Source organism: Tamandua tetradactyla, chromosome 7 (genome assembly GCF_023851605.1).
Source record: "Tamandua tetradactyla isolate mTamTet1 chromosome 7, mTamTet1.pri, whole genome shotgun sequence".
NCBI classification, from domain to species: domain Eukaryota; kingdom Metazoa; phylum Chordata; class Mammalia; order Pilosa; family Myrmecophagidae; genus Tamandua; species Tamandua tetradactyla.
Window position 1 is genome coordinate 74,112,722 of NC_135333.1, and position 21,459 is coordinate 74,134,180.

General features: G+C 40.6%; 1 protein-coding gene across 7 annotated transcripts in view; it reads left to right on the top strand.

Moving 5' to 3' along the window:
* ETV6 (ETS variant transcription factor 6) overlaps positions 1–21,459 on the top strand; it is a 242,566-nt gene that overhangs the window by 179,840 nt on the left and 41,267 nt on the right. For 5 of the 7 annotated variants that reach the window (XM_077170075.1, XM_077170076.1, XM_077170079.1 and 2 more), the window contains one exon: positions 8,396–8,560. In XM_077170075.1, coding sequence (XP_077026190.1) covers positions 8,396–8,560 — 165 coding nt within the window. Of the gene's footprint in view, positions 1–7,341; positions 7,988–8,395; positions 8,561–21,459 lie in introns of those variants that run through there. The other 2 variants (XM_077170073.1, XM_077170074.1) reach the window with 2 other exon arrangements.

Genomic DNA, 21,459 nt, shown 5'->3' on the forward strand with positions numbered 1-21,459 from the left:
AGATTTCACAGCAATGAACATCTTTCTGCATGAAACAGTTTTCTGTCTTCTAAATTATATAAATACTCAGAATTTAACATTATAGGTCTCTAAAAATATTACCAGATAGTTTGCCATAAAGGTCTTGCTAATTTTTATTGCCACTGCTATATGAATACTAGTCTCATGAGCTCAATTAAAAAAAAAATTATGTACTATATAATTATGTATATAATGAATAAAGAAATTAGTTACTGACAAACGAAATATTAAAGAGAATTTCTTTGGTTAGAATGTTAAAACTAAATGAACTGAAGTCTGTGAAAGATGCTTAAGTACATAAGAAGTTTGTTGAGGGGATTGAGTAAGAAGGAGGATGGTATTAGCATGGTGATTAGGTTGGATGGGGTAATATTAATAAATGGCAAAGAGAAAACAAAACTGTCCAACTTCTCTCTTCTTTGTCTACCATCACAAAGAATGATTCTCAGACTAAAACAGGTAGTACAAATACTGACATGAAGAGAGCCCAGGATGGTGAATTGATTGCAAAAGTGAATCTAAGTTATTTAAATGAATCCAAGGCTCTTGGCCCAGACAAATGACACTCCAGGATAGAAAACTTAGAAGGGTAAAAGATAAGCCATGACAGCTCTAAGGGTTGTGGGAAATGGAAGAGGCACCTGATATTTAGAGTAGAGTTTTGGGGAGTGGGGGACAGAAGGCAGTGCATGTGGAGACAACTATTCTTAAATAACTTCCAGATGAAATTGAGGAAAGATATTCAAACAGATATGTTATGAGCACCTCGGGAAAAGTTATCCCTTAGGAGCCAACCACCTGCTCCTTCTCTTTTTCTTTTTCCTCTTCAGTAAGGTTGCTGCATAATTTCTAGTTATAACATTTATGGGCCTAACAAAGGTATTTCATTGAATTTCTGATGGTACTTTAATGTGCGAGCTTGGAAGATATAGTCCAAATATACAGAATATTTAGCTAGACTGACCATTGACCAGCTCTACCCAAAAGGAGCCAGTGGTTGACCATGCTCATCTGGAAGGAGGTGGCTCTCATGTCACCAAAGTGCTCCTACCTCACCCCTCACCTGAGCAACCCTTTGTCAGTGACCTGTTAAGGCGACAGATGCTTTTCCAAGTTGTGCATGACATAAAGCTACAAAGTACAGATGATACTACAAATAGATTGAAATCCGGAGAGCATGCAGCAGACCGGAATGATGGTTAAAAATAAGATGAAATCTAATATTGATTAACGTACATTCTTGCAGTTAGGGTTTCAAACACCAGCTGTATATATGCATGAAAGAGACTGTAAAATTAATAAGAGCAATATTAGCAGTACTAAAAATAATAGTTAATATGTAGTAAATGCTTGCGCTATGCAAGCTACTGTTCTATGTGTTTTATATCATCATTTTTATAATCTTACTTTATACTATCTTTATACCATCTGCAAATTTGATAATAATTTGTGATTAAGCAATACTTACTTCACAGGGTTGAAAGCTATTCCTTACAACAACCCTGTAAGGTAGGAACTGGTTTATCCCGATTTTCAGTTGAAGCAAATTAGGCACAGAGGTTAAATGACTTACTCAAGGTCACACAGCTAGGAAATAGGGGCTCCTTGCTGGTGCTCAGAGCCTGCATGCTCTTAACCAGTATTAAAGTTCACACAATTACTTATATTTTTCTCTTTTTTAAACCATGTGCTTAATTTGATGAATCTACCACAACACCAAATAAGCATAAAAGAGAGACAAATAATAACATGGGCTTTGGGCAAGACTACCTAGGTTCAAATCTTGGCTCTTCCATTTCCTGACCATATGACTTTAGGCAGGCACATCCCTGTGCCTCCGTTTTCTTTTCTGTGAATAGGGACAGTGATCATTCCTATCTTACAGAATCGTCTGGTACACAATGAGTTCTTGTGCTTACTGTTATTATTAAGCTGAGAAGCACTTTGGTGAGACATTAAGAACTAGGACTCTAGAGCTAGACTATCTTGGTTTCAATCCTAGTTCTACCATCTTAGGGTGCCGCAGCTTTCTTGACTGCAAATGAGAACAGTAATCATGAACATCCAGTGTAAGTGCTCAGTAGTTATTATCAATAGAAGCATTTTGTCCAGAGGAAGGAAAGTGCAAGTCCGACTCCTGGTGTAGGATTAGGACTGAACACCAAACAGGATCTCTGGAGAAGGCAGCCAGGGGGTGACAGTCTCAAACTCTAACGTAGGAGTTATGGTTGGACCAAAGAAGGATGTTCAGTCTGGAGAGGCAAGGTGACTAAACAAGGAAATGATAACTGTCGTCACTTATATGAAGGGTTGTGGAATTGCTCTGTGTTATCAAATTGAGTTTTGAAACAACATACGACGTTGGAAAGAGTCAGCAGATCTGGGGCAGGTTTTTCATTTCTTGACTAGTGACTTTTGTCCATTCTCCTAACTTTTCTGGCTTTCAGTTTTCTAACCAGTAAGATGAGGTAGAGGTTGGACTAGATCATCTCTGAGCTGTCTTCCATCTTTCATATTTTAAGATTCTGTTCTCTACACCATAAAATCTAGAGCAAATCGATATTTATATAGAAAGTTTAGGTTAAAGGGTATTTTTGTTGAATGGATACTGTAGCAAAAGAGCTTGAGCTGAGTGTTACGCAAACCAGTAAAGTCATCTAATGACTTCTGAGCACCCTGTTTCCTTAACTATAAACTTGGAATGAGAATACAACAGATTTCATTGGGCTTTTGTGAGAACGACATGCAGTAGTACATGCAAAAGCACCTTATAAACTCCAAAGTCCTGTACAGATGCAAGCTGTTATGTTTATTATTTCCAGAGCTGGATTATAACTTTTAAGAGTTAGAAAATAATAAAACACTCTTAAGCACCAAACTCTATTTAAGATAATTTAATCTGTCTGCTGTGACTTAGAAGATCCTTCAGGAAGTTACAGAATCTCTAGATCATTGTCATGAGTGTAGAAGAGTCGGGGGGGGGGGCAGGGAGGGCAGATCCTGACCATTTGTATTTTTGGTTTCTAGAATTCACATTAAATAGGAGCATACTGTCTATATTAAACCCAGAAGGGAATGGCGATCACACACTCTAAGCCCCTCATTTTGCAGATGAAATCACTGAGCCAGAGAGAAAAGGAGTGGTCTGCCCAGAACTGCTTGTTAATTAATGACAGATCTGGGAATAAAAATCCAGGCTTTTCATCATTAGTTTAAGCATCGCTCAGAAAGTCTGAACTATGGGTAAAAATGTGCTTGTTAATTTACCTGCCATCATGGACCTTTAACTGAAGAAATATTAGAAAAAAGTTTAAGGGCTCAGGCGTGCCCTTGAAGGGTATGGCACAGCGAACTTAACTTGACCCACTTGGGGGAAAAAGTGCAGTTGAATTCTTAGTAATTTCCTTAATCCTAACAAGTTCAATTCTTCTGTCCAAAATTCTTCTCAAATATTCTCTGAAATTAATTGGCACTTAGAATGCTGGTCTTAATATGGCTCTTGCAGGCTTGTTAGTGCACAAGGATTAGCACTACATAGATGCACAGTGCTTGCTGGTGTGTTTGTGTGTCTTTTATTTTATTTTTCCCAGCAATTATTAGCATCTATACTCTTCAACTTTGTAAGTCAAAAGCTGCGGAGATAACCATAAAGCTGGTTATATGCAAGTAGTGCCTACACTCCTCCCTCGTCTTTTTTTTTAATTAAGATATATATTCACATACCATATACTCTTCCAAGTTGTACAATCAGTGGTTCACAGTATCATCATATAGCTGTGTATTGTCACAATCGATTTTTGAACATTTTCGTTACTCCAAAAAAAATTAAAAATAAAAGTAAAAATGAACACCCAAAACATCCCATGCCCTCCAGAATCCCCCATCGTTTATTTTTTATCTTTCCTTTTTTTTTTTTTTCTTTTTTTTTACTCATCTGTCCATACACTGGAAAAAGGGAGTATTAGTCACAAGGTTTTCACAATCACGCAAACATACCTTCAAAGCTCTATAGTTAGACAGTCATCTTCAAGAATCAAGGCTATTAGATGACAGTTCAACAGTTTCAGGTATTTCCTTCTAGCTATTCTCATACCAGAAACTGAAAAGGGAGCTCCATATACTACATAAGAATAACCTCCAGAATGACCTCTCAACTCTATTTAAAATCTCTCAACCACTCAAAACTTTGTTTCATTTCTTTTCCCCCTTTTGGTCCAGAAAATCTTCTCACTTCCATATTGCTAGAGCCAGGCTCATCCCCAGGAGTCATGTCCCATGCTGCCATGGAGATTTATACCCCTGTCCTCCCTCATCTTGCCCATGCAGCTTCTGTGACTTTCTCTCACTGTGAGCCCCATGAAGTTGCGAGACAGCATCAGAGACTGGCTGTGAGTAGTGAGTGCCTCTGAGCAGTTAGCCAGTGAAGGCAGTGCTTTATTCTGGGATCTGTTCAAAGCAGAGTACCTCCTTCAGCTTTTCCATGCATAAATCTACTTCTCCAGGAATTTACAGACTTTTTGCCATACTTTTAGTCTGCTGATAATTGGAGAAAGCTTCCAAGGAGCTAAGTCTTGCTTGAAGGAGTGGATTCCATTCACCCTGGTAGAATCCCTAGAAGATGGTAAAAGAAAATCATAGTTCTGGAGCTGGATAGGAAATGCATTATTGTTTTAGTTTGCTTGCTTGCTTAAGCAAATACCATGAAATGGGTATATAATGGTTTTGAGATTAGGAAACAGTTCAATGAGGCCTGCTGTCCAAAGACTGTGGGATTCTGGGGCTGGCTGCTGGTGATCCTTGGTCTTTAGCTTATCACATGGCAAGGTACATGGTGGTATTTCCTGGTCCCTCCTTTCTCTCTCAAATTGTGTTGATGTTCAGCTTCTGGCTTCCCTCTGGCTTTCTCGCTCTGTGTCTGAATTTCATTCTGTTCATAAAGGATCTAGTATTAAGATTAAGACTCACCCTGACTGAGGCGGACCACACCTTAAATGAAGTAACCTCATCAATAGGTCCTGCTTCCAATGGGTTCAAACCCACAGGAATGGATTAGCATTAAGAACATGTTTATCCAGGGTGCATAGAGCTCTAAACCACCACAATTGTGTAAACTTACTGTATTGGGTAAGAATCCTGACTCTGAAACCAGGCTGCCTGGGTTCAAATCTCAGCCCTTTTTTTTTTTTTGCTGCAGCTATGTGATCTTGGGTAAATCCTTTAAATGCTCTGGACCTTGGTTGCCTCACTGAAACCTTATCTCATTGAATTTTGGGGGGGGCATACAACTAAATGAACTAATATTTATAAAGTACTTAGAATACTGTTAGATATATAAACATGCTTAATAAATAAATAGTAAGTTAAATGGTCCTGATGAGATAGAGCTGCCCCCCAGGAATAAGGCTTTATTCCATTTAGACCCCATCATGCCCCCAAGACTTAGAGTCTTTAGGTTTGGGGGGAAACGCTTATTTTTATTCAATTAGAATTGTAAAACACACCCTACACCAGAACCTTTTTATCCTATTTAATTAAAATGACAAGATCAACGGGATGACCTTGAACACTAAATTTATCAAGCTCCACTCCAACTCAGTGAATAAGTCCACCACCTGCCTTTATTGAGTAGCCTTCAGCAGGCAGCTGAGTCTGAAGGGTCACTTCTGTAAACTCATGGATCGTAATGGTATTCCCTCGACCGACTGTAACACACTGGGTGTTACGGTCTTGCAAACAAACCCAGATCCCTGGGGTTGGTTCCCGGTGAGGGGATTTCCGTGTAATGGCCCTGGTCTCTGCAGTGGCAGGGCTGTGGGAGAGATTAATGGGAAGTGAAAAGAGAAACTGTTGTTCTTAACTGGCACGCCTGTTTGGAGTGTGTGACTCTTCTTGTATTTAGGGAAAAGATTACTCATGAGTATTTTCTTCCATAGAATATAAAGAACCTTCAAATTACTATTTGCATCCCCCACCCCCTTCTCACCCGCCTCCCTCCTTTTCAGAGTGTCCTCTGCAGAAACTTCAGCATTTTGTTCTCATTTCCCCTCCCAGGCAGGATTCGGTTCTGTATTTGCTTTGGCACCTACGCTGCCAATAAGCTACCCCATACTTTTTCCTGTTTCCAACCCAGCATCTTCCTCTCACCACCAGGCTCTTTCCTACTCCAAGGCTGGCTGGCACCTCATGTTTGCACCTATTGGCCAACTGTAGTCACAGTCTTCGTTGGAAGGGGATGAAGGCCAAAGTCCAAAAGAACAAGTCACCATGCTGTTCTTGTTCAAAAATGACAGTACTGACAGTAGGAAGTAAATGTTAAGTTTTTTTTTCACAGTTCAAAAGTTGAGATTTTGCCGATCCACCTTGATCCTACCTCACTGTGATTTGGACTTGAATTAGCAAAGGGTTTGCAAAGAGCTGAGCACCTCCTATGTCCGTGGACCATTTTTAACAAGGAGTGTTTCCTGGCCTGGTCAAGGGTCAAAAACAAACCTCAAATCCTTTAGTGGCCATGTTTTTCTCTAAAGACCAGGAAGCAGTAACATACTTCAAATTATTCTAATACTATTCTTTATCTTTTCATAAGAAAAGAAAATGGCCATAAAGCTTAGAAACCAAGAAACAACTCTTAACTGTCCATTTCCAAGTATTCCAGTACCTATAGTTCTTTACTGGTGCCATACAAGATGAACTAGGTTTGAAAGGAATAACACAGCATTAGGGGAAGCTGGCCAGGTACCATTCTTCAAAACCCCAGCATTTCACAGAGGAGCCACTTGGGAAGCAGAGTCAACAATCATACCCAGTGGCCCTAGACACTGTCCAGGGAGTGCTGAGCCATTCACTTGCCACCCAGCCCACCCAGTAGACAAGCATAGTTCTTTGTGATACCTGGCTTAAGGGTGAAGGATAAAACCAAAGGACACTTTTATAGCACATTCATGGAACCTCCTTAGCAAGTTTAAGTCACTTTTATGTAGAGACTGAAGCACCACTTGGCAAACACTGATTCTGCTGTACTTTAAATGAACTCTTGAATCACACAATATGACTGTAGAGAATGAAGCTGTCTTGAGCATCAGGCTTCTTCCAACCCAGCAGTTTTCAAACTTTTTGGTCTCAGTATGCCTTTATGTTCTTCAAAAATATTGAAGACTCAAGAGCTTTGCTTATTTATGTGGTTTCTATCTTATCTATATTTACCGTATTGGAAATAAAAACTGAGAATTTATAAAATATTTATTAATTTATTGGAAAAAACAATATATTGATATAAATATGTATTTATGCATATATTTTCCAGAACAATTAAATTTAATGATAAGCGTGGCATTGTTTTACATTTTTGCCAACCTTTTGAATGTCTAACTTAATAGAAGATGGCCGAATTCTCATATCTGCTTCTGCATTCAATCTGTTGCAATATCACATGTCATGCAGCCTCTGGAAAATTCCACTATATACTCGTTAAAGAATGAGAGTGGAAAAGGCAAAAAATATCATAATATTATTATGAAAAGAGTTTTGGCTTCATAAACACCCTGAAAAGATCTTGGGGGAATCCCAGGGAGTCCCCAGACCACACTTTGTACATACTATTATAACCACTTGAATTATATATCAAAGATTTCCCACAGCAGCAAAATAAAATAAATATATGGATTCACTAATCAGGCTTCCAGAGAGCTAGTCTGGGCCATCCTCTTAGCCTTGGCTCCAGCCCTCCTCCTGACCCACTCCGGTCCTACTCGCCCTCACCAGGAAGTTCAGACATCAGCAAGTAGGACAATGAGGCAAAAGAACTTTTATCCTTACCTTGCCCTCTCATTCCCAGAGGCTCGCCCGATAGTTTCCCAGAGGCTGAGCAAATTGCTCTTCCTGGAAGAAGTTTTAAGGGACGCTTCATTATTTGGCAGCCTGGGAAGGTCAAGCCCAGCTCTGGAACATTCTCACTGCGAAAGGACTCCGGGTGAGACTTAGATTGCTAACGTCCCCTCAGGGCGAGTTGAGTTTTGCCATGATGCTGAGCCCTCATGTCCTCTACAGGCTGCCACAGAGCTGCACCTTTAGGGCAACCGTAGAAGCAGGCTAGCCCCTGGGCAAGGAAGGGCTCTAAGACCTGCAATCCATGGAAGATGTAAAAAGGTTATCCTATTTTCCTCCAAATGAAGTTACTCTGACAGCACACTTTGGTGCTTTTGAAGCTAGAGTTTTAACCTGGGGCACAAGAGTTGAACAGAAGAGCTCTTCAGACATGGAGACTCAATTTCATTAACTATTCAGAGATAGTTTCCCTTAATTCCAACTGTCTAACTGACAAGACCGTTTTTTTTTCTCTCTCTCTCTGTTTCTGCCTTGCTCTCTCTCTCTCCACCAGGCTTGCAGCCAATTTACTGGAGCAGGGATGACGTAGCCCAGTGGCTCAAGTGGGCTGAAAATGAGTTTTCTTTAAGGCCAATTGACAGCAACACATTTGAAATGAATGGCAAAGCTCTCCTGCTGCTGACCAAAGAGGACTTTCGCTATCGATCTCCTCATTCAGGTGAGACTCTGGACTCTGGATGTGTGTCAGCTTGGAAAATCTGTTAGTCTTGTCCACCAGCCCCTCCCCAGCCAGGTAGTCTCCACAGTAGCTCATCTTGAGCACAAGGGCAGCTCAGTAGGTGGAAGATCTGCTGAAATAAGCCATTCTGAGGAGAATAGAAGAGCCTCCAGGTCAAGAGGAAACCTAACAGGGTAAGAAAAGAAACCCACTTATTTTAGATATTGGAAATTAAGGGAAATAGTTGTACCACCAAATAGAGAAAAAAAAATGCCACTCCTCCCTGCCATTCTACTTTGCCCATGATTCTGAGGGCTAAAAGAGATTCCTAGGAGTGAGTGTCACTGCTGAACGGCTGAAACAATTCCTTGTTTCTCTCCAAAGGCAGGAGAGAGGGGAATGAGCATTGCTAAGGTAGGTAGAGGGAAAAGGAAAGTAGAAACAAGGAAACTGAGATAAGGACTGGGCATTGTGGAGATCTTAGTAGTCAAGGTAAGTTTAGAAATAAACTCAAAATGCTTCAGGTGATTTCCTTTGGAAGTCCTGAATTTTTTTATGTAGCACGTTTTGTAGCTTGAAGAAATCCTAAAAATACAAGTGGAAATTTCCCCAGGCACATCAGATGGGGATGTTTTGTCAAAAGAAGGGCTCTTAAAACCATATTGGAATATTTAATTCAGTTACCAGCATTTGTACCTGTACAGTGTATTGCTAATACCATTAAAAGTTCAAATCAAATAGCCTTCTCAGTCTCATTTCTTAAAGCTTAAAGGCATTCTGAAGATAGGTTCCTAGGAACTCCATGTGTCAAAGGGGAACTTTGGGGTCAGGTTGGTGCCTCTCGAGGGGTTAATTATTGAAACACCAAAATGAGTTCATTCTCAGAAGTCTCACTGCAGACCGTGACTTTGATGTAATTTATCTGGCAGTCACTTTTTTTCCTTAGCAAAGGCAAAGATCCTGCCTGATGCCCAGGCTCAGTCCCCAACTCTGTTCAACTCTTCTTTCTTCCTGGAGGCTTGTCAGAAAGAAGTTAATAAACCAGCCATCCTGTAAGAAAGGTTCCCCCATCACAGGAGATGGGGATACAGAACTGTGCCTCCTCTGCTCTTCCCAGTTGCAGCAGACCACTTTATAGAAGGGCGTGCTAAAGGGGAATTTTCCCCAAAAGTACACATTTTACTGAAACTCGAGAGTTTGTGTTGCTGAAAACATAATCTTTAATGAGGGAAACAAACATTCCTGAAACATTTTGTCCCAAAATCATTGGTCCTCAGAGTAGTCCCAGAATAAGAGAACTGTGCAGCAACCAAAATAAATAACACTGCCTTAAATAGTTCCTTTTAATTTATTGCAAAATACTCCCCTTTTCAGTTACAGTGGAAACTAAAAGATGTTCTCAAACAGGCAAAATTACATATCTGGAGGGGAAAAAAAAATCTGACTCTTTAGTGTTCCAGTGAAACCATTCATGTAAAGCTAGCTGTAGAAAACATAATGATGTGTTTTGACTTGATTTGACTGAGACTCTGGTCAAGATTTTTGGAGACTGTAAATTCCCCCCTGGTCATATCTCAGGTACTTCTTTTATCATTAATTTCTTCTCCTCATTGACCGCTCAGCTTTGCTTATGAAACTTGGTTCTCTCTGCTCAAAGCAGGAAGAAAAGATGTGAAAGCCTGTCCATAGTTCCTTGTCACTTTGTCAAGCCTTGCTGAGGTGGGCCAGAAGGATAATCCTACTCTCCAGGAAGTTATTGTCCAGTTAGCGAGGCAGGATTGCATTGACCCTAAAGGACAAAGAACGCTGGAAAAGGGAGAGAGCAGAGTAAGGTGGGTCTCATGAGAGGGGAAGTAGATTGCTTTTGAACCTAAAGCAATGGATGGAATTCAATAGGCAGAGGAGAGAAGAGGAACATTCCGGGTATTTAGAACAGCATTAGCCTAGGATATTTGGCTGACTGTGAGAAAACACCTGATGGATGGAAGAGGCAGGAGCCGCTAAGGCTGATGCCCTATGCAGACACTGGTGTTGTGGACCACACTTACGTTGTGGCAGTAGAAGTCCATTCCATGAGTATTCTCTGAGCTCCTCTGTGCAAGAGAGAAGAGGTTTGAACTAAAGGAGTTCAGGAATGGGAAAAGCAGTTTCTAGCTGATTGTCAAAGGAAGCTCAAGGATAATGGTAGTGAAACCTGACTTTGAAAGCTTTGAAAGGTCAGGAGAAGAGAGATGAGGAAGAGGATTAAGGGGAAAGAGTAAGCCCGTTTGTGTGAGGAAGGAGTTTGGTGTAGAGCTGCATGCACATACTAGGCCTTCTGTTTGATACACTATTTATTCCTTACCCCATCATCCCTCCCCCTCTTTGTCTAATTGCCTCCTCATATTTCAAGCTCTGCTGACTTTCTCCAGAAAAGCCTCCCATGACTCCCATTCCTTCTTCCCCAATTCCAACCCTCCTTCGTTTCCCCTACCTCCCTCCACCTCAGTCTGTGTTAGATACTGTTCCTCTTTTATCCCAGATAATTCTCTGCTGCTTCTGTCATGGCCCCATGTCATACATATGCACAGAAATACTCACACACACACACATACTCATGCAAGTAGACACACACACACACACACACACACTGTGCTATAGGTGATTGTTTTCCATTCTGTGACCTCCCCCTACAGTGGAGGGCCAATGAGGGCAGGGATTATGTCCTTTGAAGCTGTCATGTCTCCAGCATCTAGCACTGAGTCTGACAGCCAGATGACCCCCCAGTAAATATTGGTTATGACCCAGATTAAAGTCCAGATTAAGAAGTTTAGATTTTATTTTCCAGGTAATGTGAGATTTTGATGAGAATGATATGGTTGGTGTTCTCCCTTTGGTAGCAGTGAACTCATTGGGCCCTCAATGCAAGAAAACTTGGTTAGAGTGCTATTGCTACAATCCTCATAAGAGACTTTGAAGTCCCGAACTGAATCTGTGAGACCAAAGTAGTGGTACTTCAGACACAAAGTGTTTAGCTAAGATGGGGATCTGACTTGGAAGTAGCAGTAAGAGTTCCTTTTGGGACAAGCAACACCAGTATATTCTGGAAGACTTGTCCTGTTCTGCAGTTGGAAATCTGAAACAAGAGTCAGGCCAGAACCAGGAGTAATAGATGTATGAACATCATCCCTATCAGACTGATATTTATGAACTTGAAATAAAGATAAGTTTATATTGTAGTTAATTTAACTAAGGTATCAACCAGATAGCCATGGACAAAATTTCACAGTGATACCCACTAATGGGGGCTACAAGAATATTCATTGCAAAAGACAGAAAAGAAGTGTGAAGATTTGGAGGCCAGAACTAGGAAGGCGTTGAGATGACCCTTCTCTCGAAGTGGCCACCCCGTAGGGATGATAAAGGCCGTGATGTAGCTACTAGCCTTCTCCTTCGGCAGAGACAAGGTGTACATAGATCATTTCTCAGATGTAGTGTTTTCCCACGGCTGCTTCTGACACAGACTTCTGCTGCAGCAGTTTGGTGGAGTAGAAGTCCTGAGGTCCAGTTAGATGTGACTCTTCCACAGACTTATCACTTCATTTAGCCTTTCTTTTCCTTGCCCATAAAATGAGGGGTTTCGCTGTGTGGGTCATAAGCTCCCTTCAACCCAATTTCAACCACAGAAGCCGTTTTTAAGCTTCAAGTGAACAGTTCAGCCTCCGACCTTGCAGACATTGAATAATTACTTTGATCTCCTCCACCCTATATGTATTGTAAAATTTACACTTTACCCAATTTTTTTCCTGTTGTCTTTCCTTCAGTTTTTTTTTTCCCCTGCTAAGGTGAATCAGCAGCAGCTTCTCTCCACGCTGTTTATACCTTCCACTCAAACTCCCTTCCTGCTTGGCCACACCCAGAATTACACTCTCTGTCTCTGAGAATATTATTCCTTTACACAACTCAACTCAAATACAGAAAGGAGAGAACTGGACTCAATGTGCTATAATTACCCAAAATATTAACATACCTCAGGTCCAAATATAGTAGCCTCTCTGAATTCCACATGCTCTGACCAATTTAACATACTACACTTATCTCTTCCGCTTCCAGGACAAGGTTCTTCCATTTTCAACCACTAGAATAAAACAGGGAACATTTGGAATGTGCTTTAAATAACCATCTGGTCTCCAAACAGAGGATTTCACAGTTGAAGATAAATGGATTATTTTCTTTGGAATATTCTCCCAATCACAGGAATATGAGATGACGAATTTATAACATTTGCAAAGCTAAAGAACAAATGTAAAGGGAATCCAATTTTATAAAACTTTGCATGGGCAGGATAATTTCACCTAGTCCTTAAGCTAGAAAGGAACAATATTAAACAGTTGTGGCATCATTTAAATTCAGAGGTATATTTGATTACTTGACTACTTTGAGACTCTGAGAAAATTCATTAACAAGAAGGAACAGACAAGCATTTATATTAACTTATTTAGAGTTATTCATTCCATGACATTTAGGTGGAATGGACTTATATACCCATTATTTAAGTGAACAAAGAAAATACTAGCTATTTATTTCATTCACCTTAAACTCTCCCTCCCATACTAAAAGAGAAACATATTTTTAAAGTTCCTTCAATTCACTTCAGCAAAAATAGGTTGAAATTTTACTTAGTAAATCAGTCTTTTAATACACTAAAGTGTGATTTTGAAAATTATTTCTTCCACTTCCAACCCACCTAGACTTTTGTCTTTGGAAATATGCTTTGCTTGTGTCTTTCAAATACAGTGAAATACCCTTTCAAGGTTAAGTTAAAAGTACTGGTCTTTATCTACACACAGTTACTGGGACCAGCTTGCTTGCTAATTTCTCTCAAGCAGTGGTAGCTGGTTTGCTACATTGAGTGGTGTGTCAACTGGCTGTTTAGAATTAAGTCATGGAGTCCAAGGGTCTAGTGCAAAGAAGGGGATTCGTAACCTTGAAGTGTGAGGGTAGTCGTGATGCTTGACTGAAAAGATACCCAGGGTTGTCCCTTTCTTCTCTCACTATGTCTTTGAACAAGGTAAAATGTGCATTTCATACCAGAGAAGTGATTAGATAAGTCAATTATGGGAAAGTATTTAATTTCTTAGCACTTCATTTGTCCCAGTTGTGAAATGGTAGTAATAACTGATCCTGCTGTCATATAAAGTAGTTATACCATATGTAAAACAGACAGCACTTCCTATAATAAAGCACACACTTACCATTTCACAATGCTTTTATTTCCTCAAGAGCTTATTGTTTTATCTTACCTTATATTCTGTTTCCAACTAAAGGCAATCACCTTACTGTATCTTCTTTCTAATGCATTTATTCTTGTCCTAATACAATATTCAGATTTTCTCATATCCTGCCCCCTGTTTTTCGGGGTTTCTATATCCAAGACATAGATAGTAAGCTAAATTTCAAGTATTTGATCCTAAGTAAAAGATTATTTTATGGGTACTATCAAATTAAAAGGGTTTGTAATTTGGCCTATAAAAATGGATTGAATGGAACTGGAAAATAGGATCAGGCAGCATAAGAAAGCCAAGCAATCCCATAACAGAAATGGGCCTCTGTGGCCACCAGTAGGATTCCCCCACCCCTGTACTGCCACAGTATTTTCACTGTTGAATTTATGATGTAACATAAGGACCTGAAATCTGGGTGTTCTAGTTTGCTAGTTGCTGGAATGCAATATGCCAGAAACAGAATGGCTTTAAAAAAGGGGAATTTAATAACTTGCTAGTTTACAGTTCTAAGGCCAAGAAAATGTTCCAATTAAAACAAGTCTATAGAAGTGTCCAATCTAAGGCATCCAGGGAATGATACCTTGGCTCAGAAAGGCTGATGAAGTTCAGGGTTTCTCTCTCAAGTGAGAAGGCACATGGCAAACATAGGGCTTCTCTTTCAGTTGGAAGGGCACATGACAAACACAGTCAGGGTTCCTCTGTCATCTAGAAGGGCACATGGCGAACACAGCATTATCTGCTAGCTTCTTCTCCTGGATTCCTATTTCATGAACCTCCCCAGGAGAAATTTTCCTTCTTCATCTCCAAAGGTTGCTGGCTGGTGGACTCTGCTTCTCATGGTTATGTCGTTCTGCTCTGCTCTCTCTGAATCTCTCCTGGCTTTCTCCAAAATGCTTCCTCTTTTATAGGATTCCCATGAACTCATCAAGACCCACCCAAATGGGTGGAGACATGTCATCACCTAATCCAGTTTAACAACCACTCTTGATTGAATCACATCTCCAGAGAGATGATCTAATTGCAGTCTCAAACCTACAGTACTGAATAGGGATTAGAAGAAACAGCTGCCTTTACAAAATGGAATTAGGATTAAAACATGACTTTTCTAGGGTACATACATCATTTCAAGCCAGCACACTGGGGCTTCATCTTGAATCTATCACAGGCAGAAAGGATTCAACAGAGAAAATTTTTTGACAAGCATGTCAGGCACTTTTTTTTTTTTTTTAATTAATAGGTCAGAAAGAAACCAGAATCTCTGAATAAAAATAAAGAAAGAACTATTTGTAGATTTAAGAATGTGTCACCACAGATAATCTATATGTAACAATGTGTACATAGTAAACCATTGCCTGAAAAATGCAAATTTTAGCAGTGTTAAGGTTCCTGTTTTAATCTTCCAAACTCAAAAAATTAAAAGTTGTGAAACCCTATTGGAGAGGCTGTAGGTAGCATTGCAGATGACACTATACATTGCTTCCAGCCTTCTATACAAGCAGTATATTATAAGAATATTAAAACTACTTGTACCCTTCCACTGATAATTCCATTCCACAGTTGATATCCCAAGCAAACAATCCAAAAACACGGAAATGCCTGACCCCGCAGCCCCACTGTGGGACTGGCTAGACAAACTCAGGTAATGTAAATATAAATGAATATACCATAACTTTATAGCCATTCATTCCATCACTCATTTATTATTTATTCAGCAAATTATATGTGGCCTTGAAGATCATGCTCAGGATTTTAAATATTATTTTAAGGTCAGGTGGAAGCTGTTCAAGGTTTTAAGTAGAGGATTGGCATGACGAGGTGCAAAGGTGAACCATGGATGTGGGCAGTTTGGCTGGCGTCAAGGAGCAATGGTGGTGGGCCCAGCAGAGAGAAGGGGGTAATTCAAAGAATCTTTAGAAGGCAGAGTCTGTGGATTTTGGTGACCAATTAAGACATTGTTTGAGCTGGAAAGGGGAGTTAAAATTACTCCCAGATTTCTGGCCTCATCAGCCTGGCATTTACTAAACTAGGGAGCACTATCAGGTTTGTAAAGACTTCTATTTTAGGCATGGTAAATATGTAGTGTCTGTAGGATATTCAGGTGGAGGTGTCCGGGGATAGGTGAATACAGTTCTGGACTTCGGAAGGAATGCCTGGCTGCAGTGAATTTGGCTCAGGTGTACTGATTGAGACCATGGGAGAAGATGAGCTTACCTGGAGGAAAGAATAGTGCGAGCCCTGGGGAGCCTTAATATTAAAGGGTTAGCAAAGGACAAAGAGCCAGAGAGACGAGAAGAAAACCAGTAGTAGGAATCTCTGAAGTCTCGGTGTTCCAAGAGGAGGGAAGCCATGATTGGTTACTACGGATAAATGTGGCACCCAGAGGTCCCTGGATTTGACAACAGGGTGGGTGACCTCAGCAACAGCAGTTTGGAGAAGGCTTGGAGTGGAAGCCAGAACAAGGGACCTGAGGAGCAGAGCATGAGGAAGTACAGCTAACAGAGTTGGCTGGCTCCTCTGGGAAGTTTGGCTGTGACGAGGAGGAGAACAGGAGCAGCACCTGGAGAGAAAGGGAAGACGAGGACAAGGGGTGTGTGTGTGTGTGTGTATTTGAAGACAGGAAAAACTTGAAATTGCTTAAATGCTAAAGGGAAGAATTACAGAGAGAAGTTGAAGATATCTGTGCATTAAAGAGAGACTGAAAGAGAGAGACACGTCTGTATGTCTGTGAAATACAAACGTCTGCATGAAATGATGTCAGATGGGGAGTGGGAATTCCATACATATGGATGCAGGTTTGTGAAATTTATGCATGTACTTTAAAAATATAGGTGCAGAGGCAAAGTAAATAGTTTTTTAACCCAATTTTTTTGGTAACTTCTGTTAATAAGCATCATGATCACAAAAGGTACCCGTTGGTTACACACATTATAGCAGACACAGAGCTATTGCTTTGTACACATCGTTTCATTTAATCCTCATAACAGCCCTGCCAAGTCTGTGGCATTTGTTCTAATTTTATAGAAAAGAATGCTGAACTAAGCCTTAATGAAGGCTCAAAGGGGATAAATAGTTTGCCTAAGGGAAGGCAACTGATAAATAAAGGAGGCAGGGTTCAAACTTGGACTGCCTTGCTCAGAGCCCAAAAGCCTACAGCGCCTCCATAAGTAATGAAATTTAGGTACATTTAACCTCCAAAGAGCCTCTTTGTGTTCCTGGTCTTCACACATTAGTAAGATTGATAAGGCAACTTGCAGCAATTTTGTTCTCTCTATCTACTATCTGTTCAAAACAAATTGCTCATAAAATAATAAAATGTAGGATCCTCCAAGTGGGTGCCTGATTTTTCATATCATGATCATCAATACAAAATTGTATGTTTTCTGCAGGTGTACATGTGTGTGTGTGTGTGTATATGTGCGCGTGGGCTGCATAGGTCGTGTGTGTGCCTGCACGCAACGGGTATATCTAGATTTTATGAAGCCTATAGTGTATAGTTTTGGATATCATTTTAAGAAAAAGAATACAAAATTGTGAATACAAATGTTGCTAGAGCCTCTCCCAGGGGCCTATGCAAGTGGGGCCCTGAAACACACTAATTTTACGGCAAATCCACATGCACATGTGTATGAGACATATGGAAGAACTGACGGGTTATTGTTCCTTGACTTTAGTTCTGTGGCCATTAAAAGTGCCTTTTACAGTTACTAACAATTATTTCTTCTCCTTGGAGGTAAAGATTTATCAAGAATCATATGGGCCAACGTTTTTGGAAAAGTGCTTTTTGAATTCAAGCCATTGGTCATTAGCTAAATCTAGTGCTATGGCTCCTGCTCTTTATTTTCAATAAGCAAATAAATACAACTTCAAAAATTTTTTTATTTTGAAATAAGTTCAAACTTACAGAACACTTGCAAAAATAATTCAAAATCCTTGTGGAGAACTCAGCATCACCCCCCCACCCCAATACCCATATCCACCAACTTTTAACATTTGCCACATTTGCCATATCATTCTATCTATCCATCTACTATGAATCTAATCTATCTGGCTACCAATAGATTAGAGAGTAAGTTGTATAAAGTATAACTTGTTTTTAAATAGCTTTTTTATTCCTAAGATCTGTTTGTTAGTAGTATTTTTTGAATGTGATCTCCATAAAATCCATATATGAAGATTTTAAGAATGTTTCAAGAGGATAGCAGCTGGTATTGAAGGACTTAGGGGATGGTGGAGATGGAAGAGAGTGGAAGGACCACTTCATTTATTGAGGAAACTGTTGTAGACAAGATGCAGGTTCTGTTTTACTCCAGAGGCCAAGACTAAAACCAAGGGACCCAGGATTGCAGGGAAACCAGAATTCCAACTCAACAGGAAAACTTTCCATCAATTAGAATTATTCAAAAATGTTTTGCTTATGCTGTGGCATGCCCCCACCACTGGAAGTTCTCAGCTTCTTTCATGGGGAAGGGGGTTTGAGTGTGGGGACAGGGAGGGGTAAGCAAGGGGCTATACTGAGCAGAAGTTAGATCTAAGATACCTTCAGGATCCACTCCAGGTCTAAGATTCCAGGCTGCTAGTGCCAACTGCATACACCCAGGCACAGTAAGTTCAGTTTCCCTCCGGGCTAGTGATATTTTTGTGTTGAGTCAGACACATTCCCCATCTAAGCTCCCTGGTTGCTGAGGAAACAGGTCTGAGTGAAATGATCCAGCTCTAGCTGCAGTCTAGAGTCTTAGAATTACGTTTCCCTCTTGTCTAGAACCTGCGGCTTTGGATCCATTCCACCACTAGCCAGCACCGCCTCCCCCCCCCGCCCCCATCCTCATGATAGGCTTCTGGTTTAGGGAGGGGCCTTAAAAAGTCCAGCTGGACTTTCCCCACTTTCCCTGGCACACTTGGAGAGGAGCCTTCTCTGCATGGCTCTCTTTGCCAGCTTTGGGAGGAGAGGTTAGAGTGAGTCAGCACAGAAGGCCTGGGAAAGTATGGGGCAAAGCATGTCCACCCCACTGTGTGGACATGCTTCACCCTTGGGTGAAGTATCCAGAGAGCCCAAGATTAGAAAATGGCCTGGGTTATCCTTGTTTGCCAGGGGGAACATTAAACTGACTGTGATCCAGATGATTCCCTTTTGTTTTCCACATGAGAACTTCTTTAGGGGTTTACAGGACTGTCCTAAACCACTTTATTGGTATCAATGATAATAAAATAATGGCAGTGGTGGCGGCAGTGGTTGTGGTGTAACAGGAACAACTAATGTTGACTGAGCTGTTACTGTTTGCCTGACCCCATGCTATGTTTATTAGGTGGTTACCACATTGGATTTCCAAGTAGTCCGAAGAGATGGATGTTGGTAACCTTGCCATTTTATAGATGAGAAAACTGAGGCCTAGAGAAGGGAAGAGACATGCCTGAGGAGGCTCCAGTCTGACTTCAGAGCATAGACTTGTAACCAGTCTGCTTTCTTCCCTGACTTCCTTTATGTAGGTAGAAAAACAGAAGCCGGGAAAAGAGAGTGACCTGCCCAGTCTCTGACACACCAGGCTTCTCCAGTGGGCTCAGGTGGAGGGTGGGGAGGTGGGCGCGAGGGCCCTGCCTGCTCCGCGCCATTATTTCCCTTGTTTAATCCTCAAGGCAAACGGATGAGGTAGGTGTTAGTATTTGCCTTTGCAGAGAAATTCAGGGACTTGCTGAAGGTCACCCAGAGCCTTGGGGCAGGGATTCAAACCCAGGCAGTCAGCCTCTGCAGCACCTCCCCCTCACCACCCCACTGCCTCGGCTTTCTAAATAAGCAAAATTGAACAGCCTCACAGATACTAAATTTATATTTCCTGGCCTTCCCTTCCAAAATGGATCACTAATTACTGACCTTTTTTTTTTTTTCTCTTTATTTTAGTAATAGTGATCATCGGGAGCACATTTTTAAATGTTTCATTTTCTATTCTTCACACGACCAAAATAAAACTTTGATCAAACCCCACAAGATATAAAAAATTAGGAAAAGTTCAGAAAGACATTGCACTAAGCCCAAAGAAACAAAGTCTTGATTAAGGACTTATTTTTGTAAAAGATTAAAATATGTATCGTTAAAATAGGACCGTGTTTCAGGCTCCATATCCTCATTTCATCATAAAAAATATCGTCATAATGACTAGGTTGGGATTAGCTGCATTCTTAAGCACCTCCCAGAACTAAAACACTGTCACTAGTGCGGGGTTCTACCACAATCTTTACATTATTTAAAATCTTACCGGGAACACTCATCTTCCAGCCCATCTCCTTTTAATGAAATACCCCATGTGCATTACGTCTTCAGGTTTTTAAAGTCTTTTGCTTTATTTAATTGTCATAGTAAATAATGGCAGTAAATTATGCTAATGGTAATAAAAACCCAAATGTTAGAGCAAAGACCTAAGTCAAAGAAAGGGCATAAGATTTCCTCAGGAATCACTTGGAGTAGGGTATCAGTGGAACTTTGGTATTTGGATTCAGAAAGGCTGCAGAAAGAGAGAAATATGGAGCATTTCTCAGGTTCATGCTGAGTTTAAAAGAAAAATAGAGCAATATCTTCAGCTAAAAATATGCAGTAAAATTAAGTTGTTAATTGAAGTATCTGTTTTTAAAATGGCTAAAATTAGAGGTAAAGGCCCATTGTTTGACTGCATATCTGTCTGTCTGTGGGGAAAGGCGTGGGGGGGCAGTCAGAAGCCTGTGGTTTTAAAGATTAATCACCCACCCCCAGCGGGTTTTGAGGCATCCACCTGCATTTTGAACTCGGTTCTGAGCCAAAGGGGTGGGATAAGACCATGACGGTTTTTTTCTAATTAGCTACTACTTGGTGGACACTTCAAATACCAAATATATTAGAACAAAGGGCCCCCTGCTCAAACAAGCCCCCAGCATCCTCAGCAAAGGGCTGATGGCTAAGATGATTTTCTAGAGACTGTAGAACCTTGGAGAAATGCCTATATGTATTTTTAAAGGTGGGAAGCATCCCAGAATTCACCAGTTTTTATAGGGCAACTTCAGTAGTAAATTTCTCTGATTGGACTTGTAACTTCTTCATGTTTATTCTCTTCCACCCCAATCCATGTGTTTCTCCATAGGGAATGTATCTATGAAGAATCTGTGAGTTATCATTGGAACATTTAAAATGCCTGTACTTAATGACTTGATGATTCTTGAAGTCATCTCAAGAATCAAACCAAGATACATGTGAAAAGGGTATTTTTCACAAGAAAATAATAGCATAAAATTGGGACATTTCAAATTTCCGATAAACTTGGTACATCCCGGTGACAGGCTATCATTATGCAGCTGCTGAAACAGTTCAGTTATGTTGGAACATCTTCAAAGCCTAATGTGTAAAGCACATATGGCTAAGTGAAGGAAGCCATCTGAAAAGGCTACATACTGCATGACTCCCACTCCATGACATTCTGGAACAGGCAGAACTATAGAGACAGGCAAAAGATCAGGGTCGCCTGGAGCTCAGGAGGAAGGGGTGCATGGGATGAATAGGTGGGGTACAGGGCATTGTTATGCCATGAAACTACCCTGTATGATCCTGTAATGGTGGATACATGACTTTACGCATTTGTCAAAACCCATAAAACTGTATGACACAAAGAATGTTAA